Source organism: Mesoplodon densirostris, chromosome X, assembly GCF_025265405.1.
Source record: "Mesoplodon densirostris isolate mMesDen1 chromosome X, mMesDen1 primary haplotype, whole genome shotgun sequence".
Classification (NCBI taxonomy): domain Eukaryota; kingdom Metazoa; phylum Chordata; class Mammalia; order Artiodactyla; family Ziphiidae; genus Mesoplodon; species Mesoplodon densirostris.
In genome coordinates this window covers 128068708-128093743 of record NC_082681.1, presented here as the reverse complement: position 1 = coordinate 128093743, position 25036 = coordinate 128068708, and the positions used below count along the sequence as shown (strand labels likewise).

General features: G+C 42.8%; 2 protein-coding genes across 3 annotated transcripts in view; both read left to right on the top strand.

Moving 5' to 3' along the window:
• Positions 1-9746, top strand: part of PRPS2 (phosphoribosyl pyrophosphate synthetase 2) — a 34570-nt gene extending 24824 nt beyond the window's left edge. The window contains exons 7-8 of one of the 2 annotated variants that reach the window (XM_060086958.1): positions 1497-1603; positions 9719-9746. In XM_060086958.1, coding sequence (XP_059942941.1) covers positions 1497-1589 — 93 coding nt within the window. In that variant the 3' untranslated portion in view covers positions 1590-1603; positions 9719-9746. Of the gene's footprint in view, positions 1-1496; positions 4312-9718 lie in introns of those variants that run through there. The other variant, XM_060086959.1, reaches the window with a different exon arrangement.
• Positions 1591-25036, top strand: part of TLR7 (toll like receptor 7) — a 40015-nt gene continuing 16569 nt past the window's right edge. Inside the window, exon 1 of the mRNA XM_060086957.1 lies at positions 1591-1603. The gene's annotated coding sequence lies outside the window, so the exon portion shown is untranslated. The remainder of the gene's footprint in view (positions 1604-25036) is intronic.

Below are 25036 nucleotides of genomic sequence, written 5' to 3'. Positions count from 1 at the left end.
ATTCCTCAGCCTTAAAAAGGAAGTAGATTTTGATCATGCAACAACATCGATGAACCTTGAAAGCGGTATGCTAAGTGAAAGAAACCAGTCACCAAAAGACAAATATTGTGTGATATGTAAACTAGATTCCACTTAGCTGAGGGCTCTAGAGTAGTCAGGTTCATAGAAAGGGGAAGTAGAGTGGTGGTTACCAGGAGCGGGGTGTTTAATGGTGCAGGGTTTCTGTTTGGGATGATGAAAAAGTTTGGGAAATGGTTACACACCACTGGGAATGTAATTAATGCCACTGAGTTCTGTACTTAAACATGGTTAAAATGGCATCTTTTGAGGTACATGTATTTTGCCACAGGTTTTTTAAATGGGGGAGGAAAACAAAGACGCAGCTTGGCTGTGCCAGGGGTCTCCGAGCTTTACTCCTCCTAGCCCTCCTGACTTGGGAGGCCCCCAGAGAGTTGACAATGATCACTTTACACCAACTGGCCTGAAATAAGTTGAAGGGGTTTGAGTCCTCGTTTTGCCTCTATGTCTTGGTGAACCTTGGCAAGTCCTTTCATTGCTGGAAGCCTCCGTGCCCATCATTAGAGCATGAAGATGGATCAGAGTGATCCGCTTCGTGATTTCTCATCCATCGGAGAGCAACACAGTTCATTCGGCACCAGGAGATTCATTAGAAAATGGTCAAAATAGCTAATATGCCTTAGATTTTCATGTCTGATTCTCAGTAGTTGAGAGTCAGCAAATTAAGGCCCCCGGCCCCAATCCAGCCCACCATCTGTTTTTGTAAATAAAGTTTTACTGAAATACAGCCATGCCCATTCATTTATGTATTGTCTATGGCTGTTCTCATGCTGACCCCGGAGTTAGATGATTACCGCTGTGCTGTCAGACGTTACAGTTCCTGTGTTTTCAGAAACCAAGAGAGAGGGCCTCCCTGGTGGCGCAGTGGTTGGGAGTCCGCCTGCCGATGCAGGGGATGCGGGTTCGTGCCCCGGTCTGGGAGGATCCCATATGCCGCGGAGCGGCTGGGCCTGTGAGCCATGGCCGCTGGGCCTGCGCATCCAGAGCCTGTGCTCCGCAACGGGAGAGGCCACAACAGTGAGAGGCCCACATACCGCAAAAAGAAAAAAAAAAAAAAAAAAAAAAAAAGAAACCAAGAGAGAGAAAAACCTTCCACATAATGATTGAGTAAAATTAATTTTAAAACAACAGACACCGAAAGTAAAGGATGTCTCTGGTTAACAGTGGCCCTGTAAAGCCTTTGAAGTATCTGCACTGAAAAACCTCACTTCCAGGATCCCGTACAGGATTGTAATTTGAAGACAGACCCAAAACTCTCTGTCCTCTCAGAAGAAATGGCTGTGGGGAGGTTCGATAGTAGCACATCTTATGTGCTGGAGAAAGCGTTTCTAGGCTTTCTGGCTTCTAAGTTTCCAATTAAACATGACTGAGATGTCCCACTTTCCTCTCCTCTTTTCTGTCTTTTCATTGGTGTTTAGGTTATTGACATTTCGATGATCTTGGCCGAGGCGATTCGAAGGACCCACAACGGTGAATCTGTGTCTTACCTGTTCAGCCACGTCCCACTGTAAATCCAGGATGTGAGGTGTGGAAGCAAGCCTGCTCTGGCTTCTGACTTGCGTGCATTTGTCTGATTTATTAGCTTTAGGACTAAGCAGTTATATTAATGCAAAAGCATCAGATCTTTGTATACTCCGAGGTCCACTGGTTTTCCCCCTCTTAAAGCTCTCGACCATTTGTTTTCAGTTTGATGGGGAGGGCAGGGGTTATTTGATCTTTAAGTGAGAAATGTTTTTGTTATCGTGATCTGTTCTGGTAGGTGACCTTTTTTTCCTTTGTTCTGTCAGTGCTTTGAGGCCACGACTTTCAAGTTTATAATTCCATTGTGGAAGTTCATAGTTTATGTATTTCAGGGTTACCAAAGGTCAGCTCAGATTACAGCCTCTGTGTAAATATAAAATGATAATGCTTATGGACATTTGGGTGAAACCCTGTAGAGAAGTAGCCTTTTGCTTCTAAGTGAACCTTAGAGAATTTATAATACCCTGAATTTTGAGTATTTGTTTTAGTGATCAGGTTTCCAATAAACCATTTGGATTATTATGCTTAATTTGGACCAAATTTTATGTAGCTGAAGATGGCCACTGACACGTTTATTTCTGGTAAACATTAGACATATCAGAGGCAATGTAGTTCAGTATTTTTTTATTGCCACTTCTAAAAATCATAACTGTCACTTATCTGAAATACCTTGCTCTAAAATTCCAAAATTATGTTCAGCAATAGAGCTGACTGAGAAACTGTTTTGAGATAGTCTGCAAGTTCACTGTCACATTCATGCTGTGTCCATCCCAGATGCACCTCATGTCCTGCCATCTTGTTTTTTTTTTTTTTTTTTTTTTTTGCGGTATGCGGGCCTCTCACTGTTGTGGCCTCTCCTGTCGCGGAGCACAGGCTCCAGACGCGCAGGCTCAGCGGCCATGGCTCACGGGCCCAGCCGCTCCACGGCATGTGGGATCTTCCCGGACCGGGGCACGAACCCGTGTCCCCTGCATCGGCAGGCGGACTCTCAACCACTGCACCACCAGGGAAGCCCCCATCTTGTTTTTTTTAATGTCCTGTTTTTAGCTCTAGCTTTTACTTTGCCTTTTTTCCAAGAGTTTCATGTTGTGGGTTTCCATCACAACAAAGACTTCTTCCCTAAGTCCCCTCACATTTACTAGTCCGATCTCTGTTTTGCTTTTGACATGAGCAAAAGGTGAATTGTTTGTGGGTGCCTCCAACTACATATTTAAATATTATTTCCTTAGTGTTGATCTCATGGTCTTTTGCCTTTTGTCATCACAAGTAGCAAACCTCCTAGGCAACAGATTATTGTAACTAAAGCTGTTACATAAAAAGTGTGGGTGAGAAAGGCCTACAAAAAAAGGACAAATAAGGAAACATTAGTTGCTCCATGAAGTCAATGTTCAAATGGTGGCCCAGGAGCGATAGTGGAGGGAAGATAGCTTTATCCACAGGTGGCTTTTGACGACTCCTGAGTGAGGGCCCCCACCTCCGGTGGCAGGCGGCAGGCATCGACTCTGAATTTTCCTAAGTGCGCGTTGGTGGACAACCAACTGAGTGCTTCCACCCCCAAAGAAGAAAATGTGCCCGCGCAGACAAAGCCCAGGAATAATAAATAACAATCTCCTTGTGCTAAATCTCAAAACTTGAAGAGAAGAACGTCTCTGATCTAAATTCTGTGGGTGGAAAAATGAAATCTGTTTAAGTTGTTAACAGACCTGAATAGCAGTCTTTAAGATTTCAAACTTCACTACAGCAGAGGGTGAATCAAAGTTTAAAAGTATCATGTTAGTCATTGCAGAGACTAGCATTTTGCTGTACCTTAAGAGGGCTTTTGAGAAAAAAATCATAGTGTAGCCTCGTTAAGGTCAGCTATGCAATACGATGGACGTTATCTAGACAGGAGTTGGTGCGAGATATGTGAAGAGCCTATTTAGATGTATGTAATTTTTATTTTTGACAAATGAGTGATATCTGTATTTCTTGAAATTTCTATGCATAGAGAAATGAAAATGTAGTTATGAACGCACGCAGGTAGACAGCTTCGCATCCCAGTGTAGACATGTTGACAATGACTAAAACCAGTTGATTTAAAGGTAGTCATTTCATCTAAGATTTAAGAGGCTAACACATAGAGCTAGTTTTAAAATAATGATCTTCAGATAAAGACATAAAAATCGGTATTGTCATTCTCTGAATTAAGAACTGATTGTTTCTATGGTTATTTATCTCCACTTTTGTATTTTAAAGTACTTCTGGTACATCTTTCAAGTAAATAGGCTAGACGTAGCCCTGCGCAGTGGCAATGTAGCCCTTAACTATTTGATGGTCCAGTTCAAAAAAGATGATGAAGACAGCCTTGAGAGCAGCTTAATCCCAGAACTTGTGCGTCCCTTGCTGCTTATGTGGAAACATTTCAGTGAAACCACCAAATACATTGGTCCTGTCTGACTCTGCTGCATGGCGGTTGACTTGGCGTACATCTATCCAAAAAGGGGAGCCAGAGAAATACGAACATACCAAAGTTGCTCAGTTTCCAACTTAAATGACATTAACCAACTTAAAGAGATTCGTATTATAAGTTTCCTTTGGTAGATATGATGTCAGATAGATTGAGGAACTACATCATTTGCAGTGCTTGTATTGGTTTAGAATATAGGATTCGAAGATCTTCCAACACTGTACTAAAAACATTTCAATAAAATCATGCTCCTTCTTTCTTTCATACTTTGTATCATCATTGTGGAGTAATATGTTTTGATGGACTGATGTGTTTTGATGGGTACCTTGAAGTGTTTGCTACATCATGGCTGTAGCCCAGCATATAAAGTTACAGAAAAGCCAGAAGTTCATTGAAGTCAACTCTTCTCCACTTCGAAGGTGTTTCCGAAGAACTGATGAGCACTCTCCTTGCCCCAAAGCATAATATCTGGGCCACGTAAGAATTCTAGATGTTTCCTATAAAATTGAAGATTGCACTGTGTGTTTATACATCAGAGTAGTCGTGTTCAATATCCATAGGTTGGAACGGACCAAACTTAAATGTAGGCCCCATAGAAGTTTTTCACATGCTTTGATTTCAGAAGCACCAGGAACTGTCACCTATTCTGTGATGCTTTAAGTTACTCTCGTGGAGACAAAGTAAAAAAATTCTTTTTGGCCACACCGTGCGTGCAGCACGTGGGATCTTAGTTCCCCGACCAGGGATCGCACCCGCGCCCCCTGCAGTGGAAGTGCAGGGTCTTAACCACTGGACCACCAGGGAAGTCCTGGACAAAGTAAACTTCTAATTATGGTTCTCCCAGGAAAGCTCAGCTTTAAAGTGTGGGTAATGCTGAGAGTGACAACAGTTTGTCTTAAAAAGTCCCAGTGAAACATAAAGAACTAAAACCAAGTTCGCTGGAGAAGATCACAGTTTTAAGACAAAACAGGATAAAATGTAATAGAAGGGAGGAAGAAAATGGAGAGATGGAAACACCAAAATCATTTTGCCAACTTTACAGTTTCACCTCATTAATCCTGTCACACACACCTCCTCGGAAGTGTTTGATTTCATACGGCAGGTCCTATCCAGCCCACCACCTGACCTACTGGCTGGACAGGCTAAGCATCCAAGGGGAAGATGCAATACTCAGAGGTTCAGAGGGTCGAATGAGGCTGGGGAGGTGAGAAAGGGCTTTGTGAAGGGACTGCTGTTACCGATGGTACTTCATGGCAGAATTTTCCAGAACCACTGGCTGTACTCCAGCATGGACTGAAGCAGGACAGCACAGGGTGTGTGGTACTTATTACGTTAGAGTGAGGATAGCCAATGAAGATGGAAGTCAGGCTGAAACGTACTGCCTTATCCTTTGTGTACATTGCATGCAGCAGCTGACAGAGTCGCTCCTTTTCACTGCAGATCTTCACCTAATTGGTTTATCTCCTGCACCCCGGGCACACAGCCCTCCACCTTTTCCCTTGCTTTCCAAGTCCACGTTCTGGATTGGTTTGATCTACTGTCACCTCTGAGCTCTTGTTTTCTCCCTTGAAAGAGCGTGATGCTCAGAAACAGACTCTACCACTTACTAGAGTTAAGACAACGACAACGACAAAACCTCTTTGGGCTAGTTGCTTAAACCCTCTGTGCCTCAGTTTCCTTGTATGTGAAATGGGATAATAGTACCTCTCTCAGAGGATGTGATGAGGAGTAAATGAGAGGATATCTGTAAAGAGCTTAGAACCGATTGTTTTGTACATTAACCTCAGTTTTTAGAACAGGCATCTTCTTTCTTCCCTTTGAAAGAATCTAAGTATGAAGAAGCAAGATTTTCATGCACTTTCTAGATGCTAATCCACGTGCCTGTGAGCTAGTCACAAACACGATCCACTCACCCAGGGGTACGTTGTCCTGGCACGTGACCGTCTGCACCAAGGGTAGCATTTGGTGATGACAAATGGTTGCGTGTTGAAGACACTTTGCTGGGCTGTAGAAATGACAGGAATGGATGACATGTGGTAATGGAGATGGTGACCAATTGAGGCTGTTCACAGCAACCTGATTCCATTCACTATCCCAACATTAAAAAAAAGCAGTGCCCAGGGCTTCCCTGGTGGCGCAGTGGTTGGGAGTCCGCCTGCCGATGCAGGGGACACGGGTTCATGCCCCAGTCTGGGAGGATCCCACATGCCGCGGAGCGGCTGGGCCCATGAGCCATGGCCGCTGAGCCTGCACATCCGGAGCCTGTGCTCTGCAACAGGAGAGGCCACAACAGTGAGAGGCCCGCGTACCGCAAAAAGAAAAGAAAAAAAAAATCAGTGCCCAATACAAACAGCAGTTTTCACTGTTCTAATGGCTAAGTCCTGTGGTCAGAAGAAAACCCAGCTGAACTCATTCTGCAGGAGCAATAGAAAGAGACTGGCAAAGCAAAAAACAATGCAGTGGAAAGTGCCCTAAACTGGAACTGTGGCGATCTAGGGTCTGGTTCCTGATATCCTACCAGCAAGCTGTGTGACCTGGGGAAAATGTCTATACCACTCTGAGTCTGAGTATCTTCATGAAAAAGGGGGTAGATGATTGCTAAAGTCCCCAGCAGTTGTAACAGGCCATGACCTCTATGCTAGATTTAGTTGGACTACACTAACTGAAGGCTGTGGTCCTAATGTGGCAAAGATGGTTCCTTCTCCATCAGGTGAACAACTTGTTTGGGCTTGCAGGGGACTTTCTCAGTGCTACCTCTGGAAGTCTTGCATCCCAGGAAAGCCTGCAGTCCTGGGCATGCCAGGGTGCTCAGTCACTCTAATTCTCTTTCTTCTAATGTGGATAGTTCTGGATCCCCAGCACCACCTTGGCTAACGAATCTCACAAGCGTGGCTCTGATCTTGTGCCAGTTGCAACACAAAGGAGGCTATATGACAAGCCCAACAATGTGCCAACGACCTGTGGCGTCACAGTTTTTAAAAAATCCATCGTCAATTAACCGTAGAAGCTGAAGGCTGTAGTCACAAATAAAAGAGGGAAAAGGGGGGACAGCTTTAGGAAACGCATTCAAGACCTGGCTTGACTGCCAGTCCTTTGGCAGAGCTGCCTTTAAAGCCATAAGTGGTCTTTAGAGACCCCGGGGAACAGTCCAGACAGAAGGCAGAGTGCCCTAAATATTTGCTGATGGACATCACCCTTCTGTGCTTTGAGTGCCTCTTACGTCTGTGAGCACTTGACCTTCTGTGTCTGAGGATGCATGATTCTCTGATTTTCCCTATGCAGAGAGTGTTAAATCTACTATCTTCTTGCCTCGAAGCTAAGACTGACCATGAGTTACAAAAAAATTGTGAGGACCTAGACTGAACTTGTGTCACTTTGTCAAATCATCAGAGGGATTCTTGGGGGGCACATTTTAGTGTATGTTTGCTATAGAATGAACTCAGGAAGTGCCACTGACAGTATACTCATCTAAAGAACCAAGGAAGGACCCGAAATTTCCTGAAGCCTCAGAATATCCTGTTTTAGGACCAGGGCTGCAGGGCAGCCACTTAAAGTATTGAAAGGGACAGACCCCTCTCGGCAGTAACTGTGCATTCATTTCCTCACTGACGGCTTTCATAGCCTTCAAAGAGCAACACTTCAATGAAGACACAATTCATGAACAGTGTCCTATGAATAAAAGGGCTCCCCTGGTGGCGCAGTGGTTAGGAATCCGCCTGCCAATGCAGGGGACACAACTTCGAGCCCTGGTCCGGGAAGATCCCACATGCCACAGAGCAACTAAGGCCGTGCGCCACAACTACTGAGCCTGTGCTCTAGAGCCCGCGAGCCGCAGCTACTGAGCCCATGTGCCACAACTAGTGAAGCCCACGTGCCTAGAGCCCGTGCTCCACAACAAGAGAAGCCACCACAATGAGAAGCCCGCATACCATAGCGGAGTGGCCCACGCTCGACGCAACGAAAGAAAGCCTACGTGCAACAACGAAGACCCAATGCAGCCAAAAATAAATAAATAAATAAATAATTTTTTTAAGATTAAAAAAAAATAAAAGAGCGCATGGAGGAAAACCAGTTGGCACAAGAAGGCTGGGTTTTGATGAGTCAGTAATTCCTTACTGACTTGCATTGGTGCAGCCGTAAATGCAGTCTCGACCCTTATCATTTGGAGGTGTTTTGTTTTATGTGTGCAAGTTATAGGAACTATAATTCATCTGAGAAATACCTCTGGCTCCTCTGTCTTTTGACTCTTATGTACATTTTGGTTCAGACAGATGTCAAATGGAAGATTTGTACCTGTAGTCTTCTGGGCTGCCTTGATGATTTCTTCCACGGGCAAAGTGAAGGAAGGGGGTCTCACACTCGCTCACCCACTCGTTCTTGATGGAGCAGTTACTAGCAGACCATTGTGTTAGGATGGGGCCCTGAGGGAAATACCAGATAAATGAAGTACGTGACCAGGGCTTACATGTATTAAGCCATTAGAGTGTACATGGATTGTTTTATACACAAGCATGTGGTGTAGGCAACATGGGAGGATGATCGCCCTGCCCTTGCAGACATGATCATTCATTCGGAGCAAGGGCAACAGTGCGGGGTTTTTGTTGTTTGTTTTGGGTTTTTTTTTTTAGTATTTTTGTTGGTGTATTTCTCTTTCGGTATTGTAAAAAAAAAACACTACAGTCAGCATCATTTATGTCAAGTCTACCAAGACAGTCACACTCAGCATTAAAATGTAAATAGAACAAAGGAGCGCTTGTTTAAAAGGTGCATGACTACATCTCTTCCAGCTTAAAAGCCTGTTTAAGATACTCTCTTGATTTCCTAGCCATTCCTGGGGCGCTTCTGCTGTTAATCATTTTTTTCCTATGATTATTAGCTTCTTAAGTTTATTACATATTTTCCTCAGAGCCAATTTTATCTTCAGTAAACGTTTCAAGGTCCCTGACGGAAGCATTTCAGAATGGGGCTGGGGGAGGGAAGCTGGATGAAGGGAGGGGCAGCAGCCTTCCTCTGGGGTCAGACACCTCCCCTCAGGGAGGGGAGTTGCACATATTTATTATTTATTAAAAAGTTTTATTGGAGTATAGTTGACTTACAATGTTGTGTTAGTTTCAGGTGTACAGCAAAGTGACTCAGTTATACAAATACACAGATCCACTCTTTTTGATTCTTTTCCCATATAGGCCATTACAGAGTACTGAGAAGGGTTCCCTGTGCTATACATTAGGTCCTTATTAATTACCTATTTTATATGTAATAGTGTGTATATCAGGATAATTTATTTCAGGATTTCTCAAGCTCAGCGCTATTGGCATTTTGCACTAGATAATTCCTTGTCATGGGGCCTCTTCCCTGGGGGCCAAGACACACACATTTGTGACAACCCAAAAAATGTCTCCAGATACAGCCAAATATTCCCTGGGGGCAAAAATCGCCCCTGGTTGAGAACCACTGATTTATTTTAACCAGGACCTTCTTCCTTAATCCTGGTCAGAATTCCAGAGGAGATCCATCCTGGCCCCTGGCCCCTGGTCCACTCTCAAGTAGAAAAGCATTTTAGGATGAAGTGGATAAGACAATGGCAATCATAAGTCACTTTAAAAACGTAAACACCAGTGTTTGCTATGACATGAAATTTTACACCAAAATAATTGCATTATCCTTTTGATGCAGGGCTTCAAACACCGATCCCTACGTCTGCCATGAATTGGGGTGAGATCCCTACTGCACAGCTGGGGAACCGTTGCTAAGGCGGAACACGCTTTTAAAAATACACAGCAAAGAAGTATGTGCAGCATATTATCATCTGTGTGAAATAAAAAGGGGGATATATGTTTGAAAAGCATAATTCTGACTTTGGGAAGAATAGAGGCCCCTCAAGAAGGAAATGGGAGACATCACCGTATATATAAAAAATAGGGTTGGGATGGGAAAAGACAAGGCCACACAAGTTTGTGGAATCTATTATTCTTTTGGCTTGTTAGCTATCAAACTGAGTTGTTCTGGTCAAAAAAAGAAATATGCGTGACACGAAAGCCCCTTATTTTATGATCCATCCATATGCCTGACACGTTTCTGTTTGAACCAAGAAACTGATTAAGGTAATCTTTAAAGAGGTGACTGAATTTTAGTCTGACTTCAGCGGTGACATCCAGAGAGCAGAGATTCCTGTGCGCCTTGCAGGTGGTGGGTATCCTGGCCCTTCCGTGATTGAACTCTCATAAGATGGCCAGAGTCTAACGTGGTCAAACCGTAGAGCAACTCACCTCTCTTGTCAAATGTCGTGGAATTGATAAGATTTCGGAGTTAGATGGAACATTTGAGACTCGTTTTACAGATGAGGAAATTAAGGCCCGAAGAAATGAAGTGACGGGCTCAGTTAAGGTCACACTGTTCCTTAGAAGAAACGCTGTGGCTGGTAAATGGGCCTCTTGCTTCTGCGGCTGGAGGTGTTTCCTGTAGCCCAGGTGTTTCCTCCAGCATTCTGATCACTATCTCACGAGGGTGAAGGAGTTTATCATTAAGCCTCAGGGCAGTGAGAGAAAGCACAAAATATGGTGCGGTAACTTCCATCAACCTGGAATGCTTGCTTCTGCAGATTTGGTTGTTCGCTTTCCTTCTTCCAAAAAAAGGTCTTTTGTTGCACTCACGGCATTTGCCTGGTCCTTTTTCATAGTCATGCTAACGTGGGGAGATTTAAAATAACAACCCTGGGTCATGGGTGTTTTTAAGGTGATGGTAATTTTGTAGGGCAGTGGTTCTCAAAGTGTGGTCCTGGACTAGCGGCATTGCCAGGGAACTTAGGAGAAATGCAAATTCTTGGGCCCCACCCCAGACCTATTGAATCAGAAACTCTGGGTGTAGGGGTGTGGCAGGCACGGGGTTTGATACACTAAAGTTTGAGAACTACACTGTAAGGCTAAGTCCTCTAGTTTAGTAGTTGGCAAACTTGGTTGCATATGGGGCCACCTAAGGAGCTTTTAAAAATATTGCTGAAAATGAAATTAATTTTTAAAAATGTATAACTGTGGTGATGGATGTTAACTAGACTTATAGTGGTGACCATTTGGCAATATATACAAGTATTGAATCATTATGTTGTACACCTGAAACTAATAATTCTATATGTCAATTACACCTCAGTTAAAGAAAATGAAATTGATGAAATGGATGCCTGGGCCTTGCCCCCAGAGATTCTGACTTAATTGGCCTGTGGAGCATCCAGATATCAGGATTATTAAAGACCCTCGATGACGTGATGCTACTGTGCAGCCAAGCTTGAACCATCGTGTAGGGGACGATCCTTTTCTTCTTCGAGAAGATGGTTCTGACTCTAGTAAGTTACAATCAGTTTAATTACCCTTAAGTGTAATTCTTGTATTCAGCTGAAAAGTTATGCCTACTCTGCGGACATTTGGAGAGAATAGCAGCTTTCAATTTATCTGAAGATTCAAATGTACCTATATTAGAAATTTCTGGTATTTGTTTTCACTCACCCAAAAACTATAATTGCCAGGCACTTAGTAGCTTGGAATATTTGAGTTGTTTCTAATGCTTTGGTTTTATGGATAGAAAAAGACAATGTTTATTTTCTAGAAACACAAAGTATAAGATTCCATTGGTGAAAACAGAGTTATTACCAAAAAAAGTTAAAATTAACAGTACTTAATCAGTTGTAATAATGGGTTCAACACACACTCCTTAATAGCTAAGGAATTTCCAATGATTTTATTAATATGGGAATCTCCTTTAAACAAGTGTTTTTAGCAGGGAAGCTGGAACCAAGAGAAAAGTAATGGAAGCAGTTTTATTTAACACTGTATTTTTCAACACCGTTGGTCAGTTAAACAACAGCAACAAAAAGTCAGTTAAATCAAGGAGTCTATTTTTTTTTTATTGAAGTGTAGTTGATTTACAATGTTGTGTTGGTTTCTGGTGTACAGCAAGATGGTTCAGTTTTATAGATGTGTGTGTATATGTATTCTTTTTCAGATTCTTTTCTATTATAGTTTATTACAAGATATTTATTACAGTTCCCTCTGCTATACAGTAGGACCTTGTTTATCTATTTTATATACAGTAGTGTGTATCTGTTAAACCCAAACTCCTAATTTATCCCTCCCCCCACGCCCCCTTTGGTAACCATAAGTTTGTTTTCTATGTCTGTGACTCCATTTCTGTTTTGTAAGTTCATTTGTATCATTTTTTTAGATTCCACATATAGTTGATGTCATACGATATTTGTCTTTCTCTGTGTGACTTAGTTCACTTAGTATGATAATCTCTAGGTCCATCCTTGTTGCTGCAAATGGCATTATTTCATTCTTTTATTTATGGCTGGGTAGTATTTCACTGTATATACATACCACATCTTCCTTATCCATTCATCTGTTGATGGGCATTTAGGGTGCTTCCATGTCTTGGCTATTGTGAGTAGTGCTGCAGTGAACATTGTGGTGAATGTGTCTTTTTGATTTATGGTTTTCTCTGGGTATATGCCCAGGAGTGGGATTGCTGGATCATATGGTAGTTCTATTGTTAGTTTTTTAAGGACCCTCCATGCTGTTCTCCATAGTGGCTGCACCAATTTACATTCCCACCAACAGTGTAGGAGGGTTCCCTTTTCTCCACACCCAGAGACTCTTATTAAAAAAGGATCTGTATGTGACTTAAATATTGTATTTTAACTTGAATTATATAAATGGACTTACTTGGGGAGACAGTTCTGTAAATCTCATGAGCAGAGGCATTGAGAGCCTTGGTTCTGGATAATCTTTTCAAGGATGTTTATATAGCAAGCAGAAGATAGTAGATAGTTTTGTAAGACAGAGATAGCGTCCCTTTCTGGGGCAGGTGGCAGGTTTGATTGCTGTCCGGTCTAATAATGACAGTGCCTCCCTCTGGGCAAGATTCAGTGAGCTTTGCTTGCAGCCCATTACAAATGTTTGGTTTCTCTAAACTCAGGGTTCCTCAGCTATGATGCAAACCCACTTCATGCATAGCATCCACCCAGAGCCACTCCGTGGCATTGGGGGGACAAAGGGAACAGGTACCTGCTGTGCCACGAGTGCTAAAGTCCTTTGTCCCTGACCCAGGAGTCTCTTGTATTCTATCAGTATCCAGGAACCTGTGGCAGATGAACTTGTTAGCTGGCAAGGATGGTACTATCTCAAACCTTTCACAGTACCTGACAGTTACATTCACCAATTGTTTTTAGGTGGGGCCATGACCCCTTGAGTATGGGTCCAGGATTACCTGTCTTCCACAAACCGTACCTGGAATACATTAGCTATTATTTATCTTTTTTTAAAAATTTTAACTGGAGTGAGAACTTAAAAACATATGCACAACAATCTGAGTACAGACTCTCCAGATATTTTCCCCTTTTTATTTATCTCACCCACATCTAACTTGATAGCTTATTTTTATTTATTTATTTATTTTTGGCTCTGTTGGGTCTTGTTTTTGTATCCATTCAGTGAGCTTAGTTCTTCTGGTTGGAGCATTTAATCCATTCACGTTTGAAGTAATTATCAATATGTATGTTCCTGTTACCATTTTCTTAATTGTTTTGGGTTTGTTTTTGTAGGTCCTTTTATTCTCTTGCTTTTCCCACTTAGCGAAGATCCTTTAGCATTTTCTGTAGAGCTGGTTTGGTGGTGCTGAATTCTCTTAGCTTTTGCTTGTCTATAAAGCTTTTGATTTCTCCATCGAATCTGAATGAGATCCTTGCCAGGTAGAGTAATCTTGGTTGTAGGTTCTTCCCTTTCATCACTTTAAATATATCACGCCACTCCCTTCTGGCTTGTAGAGTTTCTGCTGAGAAACCAGCTGTTAACCTTATGGGAGTTCCCTTGTATGTTATTTGTCATTTTTCCCTTGCTGCTTTCAATAATTTTTCTTTGTCTTTAATTTTTGCCAATTTGATTACTATGTGTCTTGGCGTGTTTCTCCTTGGGTTTATCCTGTATGGGACTCTCTGTGCTTCCTGGACTTGGGTGGCTATTTCCTTTTCCATGTTAGGGAAGTTTTCGACTATGATCTCTTCAAATATTTTCTTGGGTCCTTTCTCTCTCTGTTCTCCTTCTGGGACTCCTATAATGCGAATGTTGTTGCATTTAATGTTGCCACAGAGGTCTCTTAGGCTGTCTGCATTTCTTTTCATTCTTTTTTCTTTATTCTGTTCTGCAGCAGTGAATTCCACCATTCTGTCTTCCAGGTCACTTATCCGTTCTTCTGCCTCGGTTATTCTGCTATTGATTCCTTCTAGTGTATTTTTCATTTCAGTTATTGTATTGTTCATCTCTGTTTGTTTGTTCTTTAATTCTTCTAGGTCTTTGTTAAACGTTTCTTGCATCTTCTCCATCTTTGCCTCCATTCTATTTCTGAGGTCCTGGATCATCTTCACTATCATTATTCTGAATTCTTTTTCTGGAAAGTTGCCTATCTCCACTTCATTTAGTTGTTTTTCTGGGGTTTTATCTTGTTCCTTCGTCTGGTACATAGCCCTCTGCCTTTTCATCTTTTCTATCTTTCTGTGAATGTGGTTTTTGTTCCACAGGCTGCAGGATTGTAGTTCTTCTTCCTTCTGCTGTCTGCCCTCTCTCATTCAGTATTCTAATACATGACTTTTAGAGGCTGCAGAGTATTCTAAAGTAAAATGTTTTGAATCCAGTATCCTTCAAACAATCTGAAAACAACAGATTTTGCCTTAAATACATATCCCTTTACCTTTCTCTTGTATATATCACAGGTGGTAGACCATCACTTTGGTGGTTCTGAATGAACCATGCTTCGCAATATGCATGTTCTTGCGGAGTGCCTTTCCTTATTGACTCTGGGCTTGGCCAATAAGTAGGACATTAGCAAGGATGATGCAAACAAGGCTTAGCAGTGCTTGCACACTGGGGCTTATCTATATTGAAATGCTCACTCTTAGGATCTAATAACCATGAAAAGAAGCCCACTCTAGCCACATGGAAAGAAAAAGAGCAAGAAGTCACAGCCTCCCCAACCATCCCCACTGCGACAGGTGAACAAAGCCATCTGACTGCAATCTCGTGGAAGACCCCAAATGTGACAAACAGAACAGCCCAGCAGAGCCCCAGCCAAATGACAGAACGGTGAACAAATATAACGGTTGCTGTTTTAAGCCGATACATTTTGGATTGGTTTGTTACACAGCAATAAATCATTGAAACATGATAGCTTTTAGTATGAACAGTTACATCAAATATAGAAAATAAGTTCAAAAAGGACTTTTTGTCATTATCTGGTTGAATTGCTGAGGTCCTGGCTGATTAGATGACTTTCAGAAAGAACATGGGCAGTGGAGTCAAAAAAAACATGAATTGCAACCCGGTTTTGCATATTAGATATATGACTTCTTGAAGTATCAGCTTCCTTGGGGGCAAACCAGGTTTTAACCATAGCTACCTTGGGACTTCCCTGGTGGCGCGGTGGTTAGCAATCCGCCTGCCAATGCAGGGGACGCAGGTTCGATCCCTGGTCCAGGAAGATCCCACATGGCGCGGAGTAGCTAAGCCTGTGCGCCACAACTACTGAGCCTGCGCTCTAGAGCCTGTGCACCACAACTACTGAGCCCACGTGCCACAACTACTGAAGCCCACGTGCCAAGATCCCGTGCTCCGCAACAAGAGAAGCCACCGCAGTGAGAAGCCTGCGCACCACAATGAAGAGTAGCCCCTGCTCGCCACAACTGGAGAAAGCCCGCGTGCAGCAATGAAGACCCAACGCAGAAATAAATAAATAAATAGGCAGATAAATAAATAAATAAAAACAGTAGACACCTCACAGGTGTTTTATTCTTAGGCTTTGTGAGTGATGGTGCCTCTAACTCAATGGCGTGATAAACATGAAGGGATGTACGGGTGTGAGGTCACATTTTTATTACAAAGCCACGTCTCTCGTTTCCCAAGCAAGTGTTCTTACCACTCTACCTCAGTACTAATGAATCCACTTATGAGTCTACAGAAACCAAATGGCAAGAGGGATTATCTGTGGTACCCACCTGGCAAAGCTGCTTCTGATTTTCCAGGGCAGCAGGCAGAGCTGCTTAGCAACCATTACCTCCATAAATAACCTTTTCTCTTTCTAACTAAGTCATCCACTCCATTATTTGCATCAGGGCCTTTGGACTCATCTGGTAAACTCTAATATTTATGTGGGACCAACCCTCAACACGAAAGAAGGTTTTTTTATATGAATTTGCATATCCTGTCAAGGACTTTTTCAGAACACTTTCATTTCAAGGTAAAATGAAACTTACAGGACTAAGCAGAGAAGTGCTTCACATTTCAGTTTAAAGGAGGGGGTAATAAAGATGTTAAAAAAAATAAAATAAAAATTTTTTTAAATTTTTCTTAAAAAGGTGGGGGGAATGAAACAAAAGACAAGGTTAATTATGACACTGGGGCTTTACAATGCTAAAAATATATACGAAGGAGCTGTGGAGGCTGTGTTCTATTTCCACGTGTCCTTTACAAAGAGCAGGCTCATGGTATCTGCAAATTTCTTTTTTTATTATTAGTTTTTATTGGAGTTTTATTAGTTTTATCGTTGCTTTACGACGTTGTGTTAGTTTGAAATTTTGTAGTAAAGATTTTTATTTGAAAAACGTTCATGATTGTATCTAACTGAAAGGGTTAACATTTCAGCCTTGTTATAAAAATACTATGATGCTTGTCATTAAAGTTCTCTCTCCTTTTCCTCAAGCCAACCCTGACTTTCAGCGTGCAAGAGTGGAAACAGCCAACAGAAATTGGGGAAGCAGTGGGGTCCTGTTTGCATTCACATGCTCACCCAAATAGAGAAACATTTAAGACGTTATAGTTCCCCATGCCGGGCACACAGCATTAGCTGGACTAGAGCAATTTATTTAAGGTATTTATTTAGGTTCCCAACAGCTTTAGGAGAGTATGTATGATGCTAAGTTTCCACTCAACCCCTTTGATGTCTATGTGAGAGTCAGATGGCAGCCCTGGGGCTCAAACCCGGGGTTTCTGTACCCAGCTGTATACTTGTTCACCCACCACTCTGGATGCCACTTAAGCCTGGACTTGCTTTTAATTTCAGAAACTTAATCTTAGGAGTCCTCCAATGTTTAATTCCCTAGATTAAAATATGACACTGAACTAGGACTGCCAGATAAAATACAGGATACCCAATTAAATTTGAACTTCAGACAAACAACAAATAATCTTTTAATATTGGCATGTCCCAACTTCCTAAATTTACCAACCCTCTACTAAACCTTAACTCCCCACCAAGGGCCCTTTCCATCTTCTCTATTTCCATCTAAAAGGAAAAAAAAGAAATGCGGTGAGACTTAGCAAACCAAGTATGCGGTAACCCAGCCGGTGAGAGGCCTGTCCTCACAAGATGGATAGAAGCACTCTATGGTCTTCATCCAGTCATTTCTCTTGAGCCAACTAACCTGGGGGCGGGGGCCTGGGCCCACGACGTCACCCAGATGCAGGTAGCTCACGGGGGCCACGACCAGCTCTTCTCAAAACTGACCTGAGTGATCAAATTATTCTTATTTTCATGATCACTTTCATTTTTATCATGAAGAATGATTTTTAAATAGCAACTCTGGACGAGATGCTGGGGACAATGCATCCTTAGCTCAAGGGGTCTGCAATCTCATTGGGGGCCTAGCAGATAGAATCAAAGATAAATAACAATACAAGAAAGCATAATGGTATCATAATCCCTCAGGATCTTACCATATAAAACCTGGATGTGTGGGCCTCCCTGGTGGCGCAGTGGTTGAGAGTCCGCCTGCCGATGCAGGGGATACGGGTTCGTGCCCCGGTCTGGGAGGATCCCATATGCCGCGGAGCGGCTGGGCCTGTGAGCCATGGCCGCTGGGCCTGTGCTTCCAGAGCCTGTGCTCCGCAACGGGAGAGGCCACAACAGTGAGAGGCCCGCATACAGCAAAAAAAAAAAAAAAACAACAAAAAACCTGGATGTGCCTTTACTGATCACACAGCCTCATCCCTCACTTTATAGATGAGTAAGCAGATTTATTTTTATGTAGTCAAATTTTCTGATGTTTTCTTTCAGACTCTGGGGTCGTTGCTGTTGGTCTTCGTTTGTTGTTGTTGTCATACTTAGAATGACTTTCCCACTTCAAGATTATAAAAATATTTATCTGTGGTTTCTTCCAGTACTTTTAATGTTCAATGTCTTACATTGAAATTTTTGAGCCCTACGAAATTTTGATGTAAGAAACAAGGTAAGACTAGAGCTTAATTTTTTTCTAAACTTTAAGCCAGTTGCCCAACTTTATCTTAATAATTCCTTTTGCCATTGATGTGACTTTAATGTCCCATATGTGCTTTTAAAAATAATTAATTAATGAATTTTTATTTTTGGCTGCCTTGGGTCTTTGTTGCTGCGCGCGGGCTGTCTCTCTAGTTGCGACGAGCAGGGGTTGCGGTGCGTGGGCTTCTCATTGTGGTGGCTTCTCTTGTTGTGGAGCACGGGCTCTAGGCGTGCGGTCTTCAGTAGTTGTGGCACGTGGGCTCAGTAGTTGTGGCACATGGGCTCTAGGCGCTCGGGCTTCAGTAGTTGTGGCTCCCAAGCTCTCGAGCGCAGGCTCAGTAGTTGCGGTGCACGGGCTTAGTTGATCCGCGGCATGTGGGATCTTTTCGGACTGGGGCTCGAACCCATATCCCCTGCATTGGCAGGCAGATTCTTAACCACTGTGCCACCAGGGAAGCCCCTCCTATGTGTGCTTTTATTTAACTTTGCTATCTCCTCCTTTTCACTGATGTACTGGCACTATGCCATTGTAGGCAATGCAGCGTTTATGATGCATTTATAGATCGAGAAGAGAAATCCTCCCCTTGTTACTTTTTCATTCAGAAGTTACCTGACTATTCTCACCAGGGGTCTTAACCCAGTCAGATCCAGTGCCTCATTTTTATGAGAGATATCTGGTCATGTACCCTTTACTATCCAGAGGAGGTGACATTTATGGATAGCATAACCCTGATCTTCGTGACAAATGAAAAATGCCCAGCTGTGACCTCTAGCCCTAATAACCATCTATTTCTCTTCATCTATTTACGTCTCCTTTGCATCTTCCAGGGTCCTGAGAGAAAACAGGTGACACACTGAGAGTCAGAAATTGATGAGTTTAGCAAAGTGACTCTTCATGACAGCGTGGGCAGGGTTTAGGGAAATCCCCAGCAAGGGTGCGGCGTTTCGAGGGTTGAGTCTTCACAATCCCAGGCTTAAAATGGCAAGGCGAAGGAACAGTTAGTGGAATTCAGGAAGAGTGGCCATGAGGGGGGGAGCATCACCTGACAAGAGCATCATTGCAGGGTGGCAGCCAACCCACAGCATCGGAGAGGGAGGGAGCCCAGGGGTAAATACTCTGACCTTTCTCCCCACTGGGCAAACCCATCCGGAAATCTGCCAGCTAGTGATGAAGTTTGTACAGCCCAGCCTCTTGGGACACAGATCCGGGTGGGAAGGCATGGAGAGTGGATTTGAGGGACAAATGCATAGCAAGCAGCCTGCTAGGGAAGGCGTCGTTGTCCCCTGCCCGTCTACCACCTGCTTCGTTCCCAAGTGTTTCATGTCAGTTTTCTTCCCAAAAGTATTTCATATTTTTGTTGCTGTTTTGCGTGGAATCTCTCCTATTATCCATCTGGGTTAGTTATTGTTTATATGTGAGAAAGCTATTGATTTTTACATATTGTTTGCATGGCAAAGTGGTTTGCTAAGAGAGCATTTGATTTTTGCTTGTGTGACTATCACTTACATGGTATGTGACCTGTATCTCTTCTGCATTGATTCCATTATTTGTTTTTTTAAAAAAAGGACAATACGATATTTACTTCATTTTTTTAGTATTTAATGAGATCATACATAATTAGGCAGTTAAAACAGTGTCTGGTTCATAATAAACTCTTAATAAAGATCACTTATTATTGTATCTAATAGTTTTTCAGCTGATCTGGGGCACTATCGACTTTTCAATTCAGTGGATTAACCCTGATGGCTGTCAGCTGTTTTTCTTGTGGCACACTTGGCAATTTTCAAATTCTCTCCGGGGCGACTAGGCGGACTAACGACATTTAAACATAACTACTGATATTTTGACTCTACCTCCAAAAGGCGCCAATGATCAGTTCAGAAGGGAGCGATTCTCCCGGGAACCCCACTTTGAGAAGCAGGTTTTACATGACCCTGGACTGCGAGTGCAGCTGCCCTCGTTTCATTGAAGTGAGGGAACCAACTGGAAGCTCTGCCCCTGCTTAAAAACCAGAGTCCCTTTCAGCTGGGCCTAAGACAGAATGAGGGAAATTTAGACGTGTCTCTAAGATACTTGTAGAACCGTGGTCCTCAATCTGGGGCACGTTTGCGCCCCAGGGGATATTTTGCAATGTCTGGAGATATCTGTGATTGTCAAGGGGCAGTGCTACTGGCGTCTAGTGGGTTCAATTCAGGGATACTGCTAAACATCTTACGATGCCACAAAGAATTATCTCACCAAAAATGGCAGTAGTGCTGAGGTGGAGAAACTCCTAGAAAAAAGGAGATCGATCAACCAGGTTGCTTGGATTTAGACATGACATTGCCCCGATTGTGGTGGTAGAAATAAGAGGAACCTGCTGCTTCTGCAGACCTCATGTCTGAGATGGCTTAAATAGTCACGCTCCTCCCCCAACCCCCTAACCTTGTCTTTGCACTTGGAAGCTCCACGGCTGGCAGCCTGGAGTCTCTGTGACTCTAGGTTTCCTGCAGCCTATCTCTTCACTTCAGAAGACTCCAGACCTCGAATCATTCCATGCAGCCAAGAAAGGTATTTTCAACACTGGGACAAACTCAGATCATTTAAATAACTAGATCTATAAGCCATTCTCAGAGAGAGGGGAGGGGAGGAGAGGGAACCCAAATCACATGCAAAAGAAAAATTTCTTTTAGAATCTAATGAGTTTTGGTAGTCTCAAATGTCATTTCTTCGAAGATAAAGTCAGACTTTGTAATAATGTTAGAAATGGTTTTCTGGAGTGTGTCTCTAGGCTAGATAACTTTCAGGAAGTAAATCCTATTAATAGGTGTTTTCAGCAGCATGTATTAGAGCCATGTTCCCAGCACGCTTTGAAGCTTCAGTGCTTTGCTGTCTCTGAAATGTAAAGTTTGGTGTTTTCTCTTTACCTTAGTTGATGCTATTGGGTCCATCTCAGGCTGATCTTGACACCTCTCATGCTCTGCTTTCTTCAACCAGACCTCTCTGTTTCATTTTGGAAGAAGACTAAAAATGGTAAGGACAGCTAAGACATCCCTAAAAAGTGTTATCTGTCATTTTTTGTGGGAAGAACTGAAACCGGCTGGCAGGAGAGATGTTTAAGTATCTGTACTTCGGTTATTTGCTGAGGAAAACTTCTTCCGTGATCTTTCACAATCCAGATTAATCATGGGGGTCTTTTGTAATTTCAGATTAATCAATACTTGCTCTGTGCAACTTCCGACAGGAGTTACTGCGTCCCACCCTGAGGAGGAGTGGATGTTTGAATTGGGGAAATAGCTTCTATAGGTCTAACTTTTTTCACCTCACCTTTTTGGCTTTAAAACCGTAGAAAGCACTGAAGTTCCTTTCTGCTTTTTCTAGCATTTGGTGGCGTCTGAACGAGTATGTGTGTGTGGCAGCAGGGGCAGACGGGCAGGAGTAGGAATAAAGGAGCCTGGGCTCGCGTATGGTCACAGAAAAGCAGAAGGGGACAGGACGTAAAGCAGTCGGGGAAACGGGACCATAGTACAGGACTGGGCTCAGTTCCACATACAGCAGAGGCACATGGGGGTTTATAGGCCAGGAGCAGAGTGGGGGTCAGTGGTTGGAAAATTACTAAGAGGAAACATCAGGGTTAGGGGGCATTCTGGCTGGACCGACCTGACAGGGTTCTCGCTGAAAGCAGCCCAGGGAGATGGGATATCATCACCTGGGGGATGGTAGGGATGAGAGGCTTGATCAGATAGCAGGGCTGATCAGATATCGTGGTGAGGGATTCTGGCTAAACTGGCCTAACAGGATTCTGGCTAAAACTGGCCACGTGGACACAAAAGCCCCAAAATCAAAGCCTAGTGGCTTAGAGAAGCCCGACTAAAGTTTAGTCGAGGAGAGAGTCTGTCAGCGCTGACTCTCTCAGTCACTAGCTGGGGGACCTTGGGCGTATCACCTGAGCCCTCTGAAGCTCAACTCTTTTTGGCTATAAAATGAGCATTACTGTACCTCTCCAGTTGCCTTGCAGGGCCATTGCAGGGGCTCAGATAACAAAATATATGTTCAAATCCTTTGCAAGGGCTGTGCGTTATTAGGTATGCCCAAAGTTCTTCACAAAAAGACATCAGTGACCTTTTCTTGAAATTATTTTGTCACCCCAGTTAGACACAATGGAGTGCCTGCACCAGGAGCCCCCTCTGACTTCTAGATCTGAATGTTGGCGCCTGGGCTCATTTCGTGTCTAAGGTCTAATGAAGAGTTAACCACAGGGCACTATGTTACAAAAGAAGCAACCGCTTAAAGTTTCATTTCCTAGAAACTCAGATGTCTATTTTTAGGCAAACCCATGCCCGCATCTGCCTTTGCCCCTTGACGGATGGCATGGTAAGGTTGATTGTAATGAAGAGAGCTCACATTCAACTGACCACTTACTACAAACTGAGCATAATGCTACGGGCTGGATGTCTCTGTGTCGATTTCACCCTCCAAGCAGCCTTGTGAGGCACAGATGAGGGAGCTGGGGCTTCAAGAGGGTAAGAGCTTGTGGTCTTGGCTGGGCAGCTCGACTCTGGTAGCGAGACCCCTCTGCTTTACCTCGACCAGGCTGGCCCGGCACACACTTCCACCCGGGACACAGTCAGTCACCGTGGGCTTCAATTATGATAATGTACTCCTGAAAAAAAATTGGGATATCTTTTATAAGGAAAGACTTGAAAACAACTTTTGAAAGAAGAAATAGAAAAGGCCAAAAAGCATAGGAAAATTATTCAATCTTATGAATACTTATAGGTCAGACCCTTTGATATGGAAACTCCACTTCTAGAAACTCTTAAAGAAACAATCAGGGATGTCACAAACAATTTCCGAAGATAGTCTGTGCAGCGTGGCAAAGAGAATATCTCATGTCCAGTGTTGGGAAGGGGTTAATTAATTGTGGTCCACCCATTAAGTGGAATGTTATGTAACCATCAAATCACATTTCTTAAAAGAATAGTGAATGACATAAGAAAATACTCATGATATAATGGTAAATGGAAAAAGCAAGCTAGAAATTAAGTATCGTATATTCCTGATGTTTTTAACGCACATACTAGACACTTACTAAATGTTGGTTAATCTGTGATGACGGTTTGCCTGAGTAAACAGGTTACCTATTTTTCTTAATAGTTTCGCAAGAGAGCCCTGCGTTCTAACCATTTGACAGTTGAGAAATCAGAGGCTCAGGAGGGAAAGTGATTCACCAAAGTCAGAGAGCGCTTAGCTGGCAGAATAAGGATTTACGATCAAACCTTTCCACTGGCGAAGCCCTCGCTAGTACTGAACTGCTTCTCACTGTGTGAAATAGATGCAGGAATGGGGAGATGAGTGTTAGAGAGAACGTGCCAAAATAACAGTAGTTAACTGCAGCAAATTTCTTCATCACCAAAGAGATAACAAGGATTTCGTTTACTAAATTAATCAAAATTGATGGTTTAAAAGTAGGGAAGATGGTGTTGAAATTAAAAACAGTCATTACAGATGAACCAACCAGTGTCTTTGCACCCCAAGAATATATCATTTATATCTCTGAAGCCACCAAAGTTTAGGCCTGGGATGGCAAATGATGGCCGTGGGTCATATCCAGCCTGCCACCTGTTTTTGTATAGCCCACAAACTAAGAATTTTTTTTATCTCTTTAAATGACTGAAAAAGTCGAAGGAAGATACTATTTTGTGGCCCATAAAAGTTATATTAAAGTCACATTTTTGTGCCCACAATAGCTTTATTGTTTGTGTATTTGTTTACATATTGTCTATAACTGCTTTTGCGCTGCAGGGACAAATCTGAGTAGTTGTGACAGAGACCATGTGGCCTGCAAAACAAAATATTTACTGACTGGCCCATTACAAAAAAAGTGTGCCAATTGTGATTTATGTAAAAAGGGGGATAGGGTATAATGTCAAGTAAGATTTAATATCTTACGGTCTTTCGTGCCTGTTGTGATGCATACTAGCTGTTGAGTTCCTCATTTATGTAAGACTACTTTATATCATTTTATTCTTTTATTTTGAAAGCTAGGTCTGTTGGGCTAAAATGGTAGAAGGGAAATGATAAAAAGTCTCTTTATTTAAGTAAGTGGGTTATATCCTTGTACTTAATTGTTTGGTTGTTACATAATGAAACTTTGATGTCCATGGTAATTACATTTTACAGAGGTTAGCCTATAATTAGGAATATTTCAAAATTTGCAAAAAGGGGATATTTGGTCATAAGTCTTTTAGGGAAATTCCCAGTGGAGGCTGGCCTATAAAACAATGGCACATAACTTCCCTTATTCTCTGCCCTCCGTTAGCCCCTAGGGTGATCTATACAATGCACATCTAGTTCTCAAACAATTCAGTGTCATGGCAACGTGACAAAAGGTTAGTGAATTCAAATTCAAGGGTTTCCCACAATTGCTCCCCCACTCCTTGCCTCGTCCAGGTTTCTTTCTCCTGATTCTCCAGTTGGCCATCACCTCTAGGTTCAACGCAGCCCATCCATTTACGGGATCCCCACTGCGCCATGACATCCTTTGCTTCCATAGCTTGGTTTCAGTGCCTTCCTCCACCAGAAATGCAATGCATATTCCTGAGTTGCTTTTCAACTCAGGCAACGTGGCTTTTTTGCTGCTCTGTGATCTTAAAACTAAATGGGAGGAGTAGCTGAGGGCACCTAGCTGTTGTCCCCTGAAGTCTGGCTCATAGTAGCCC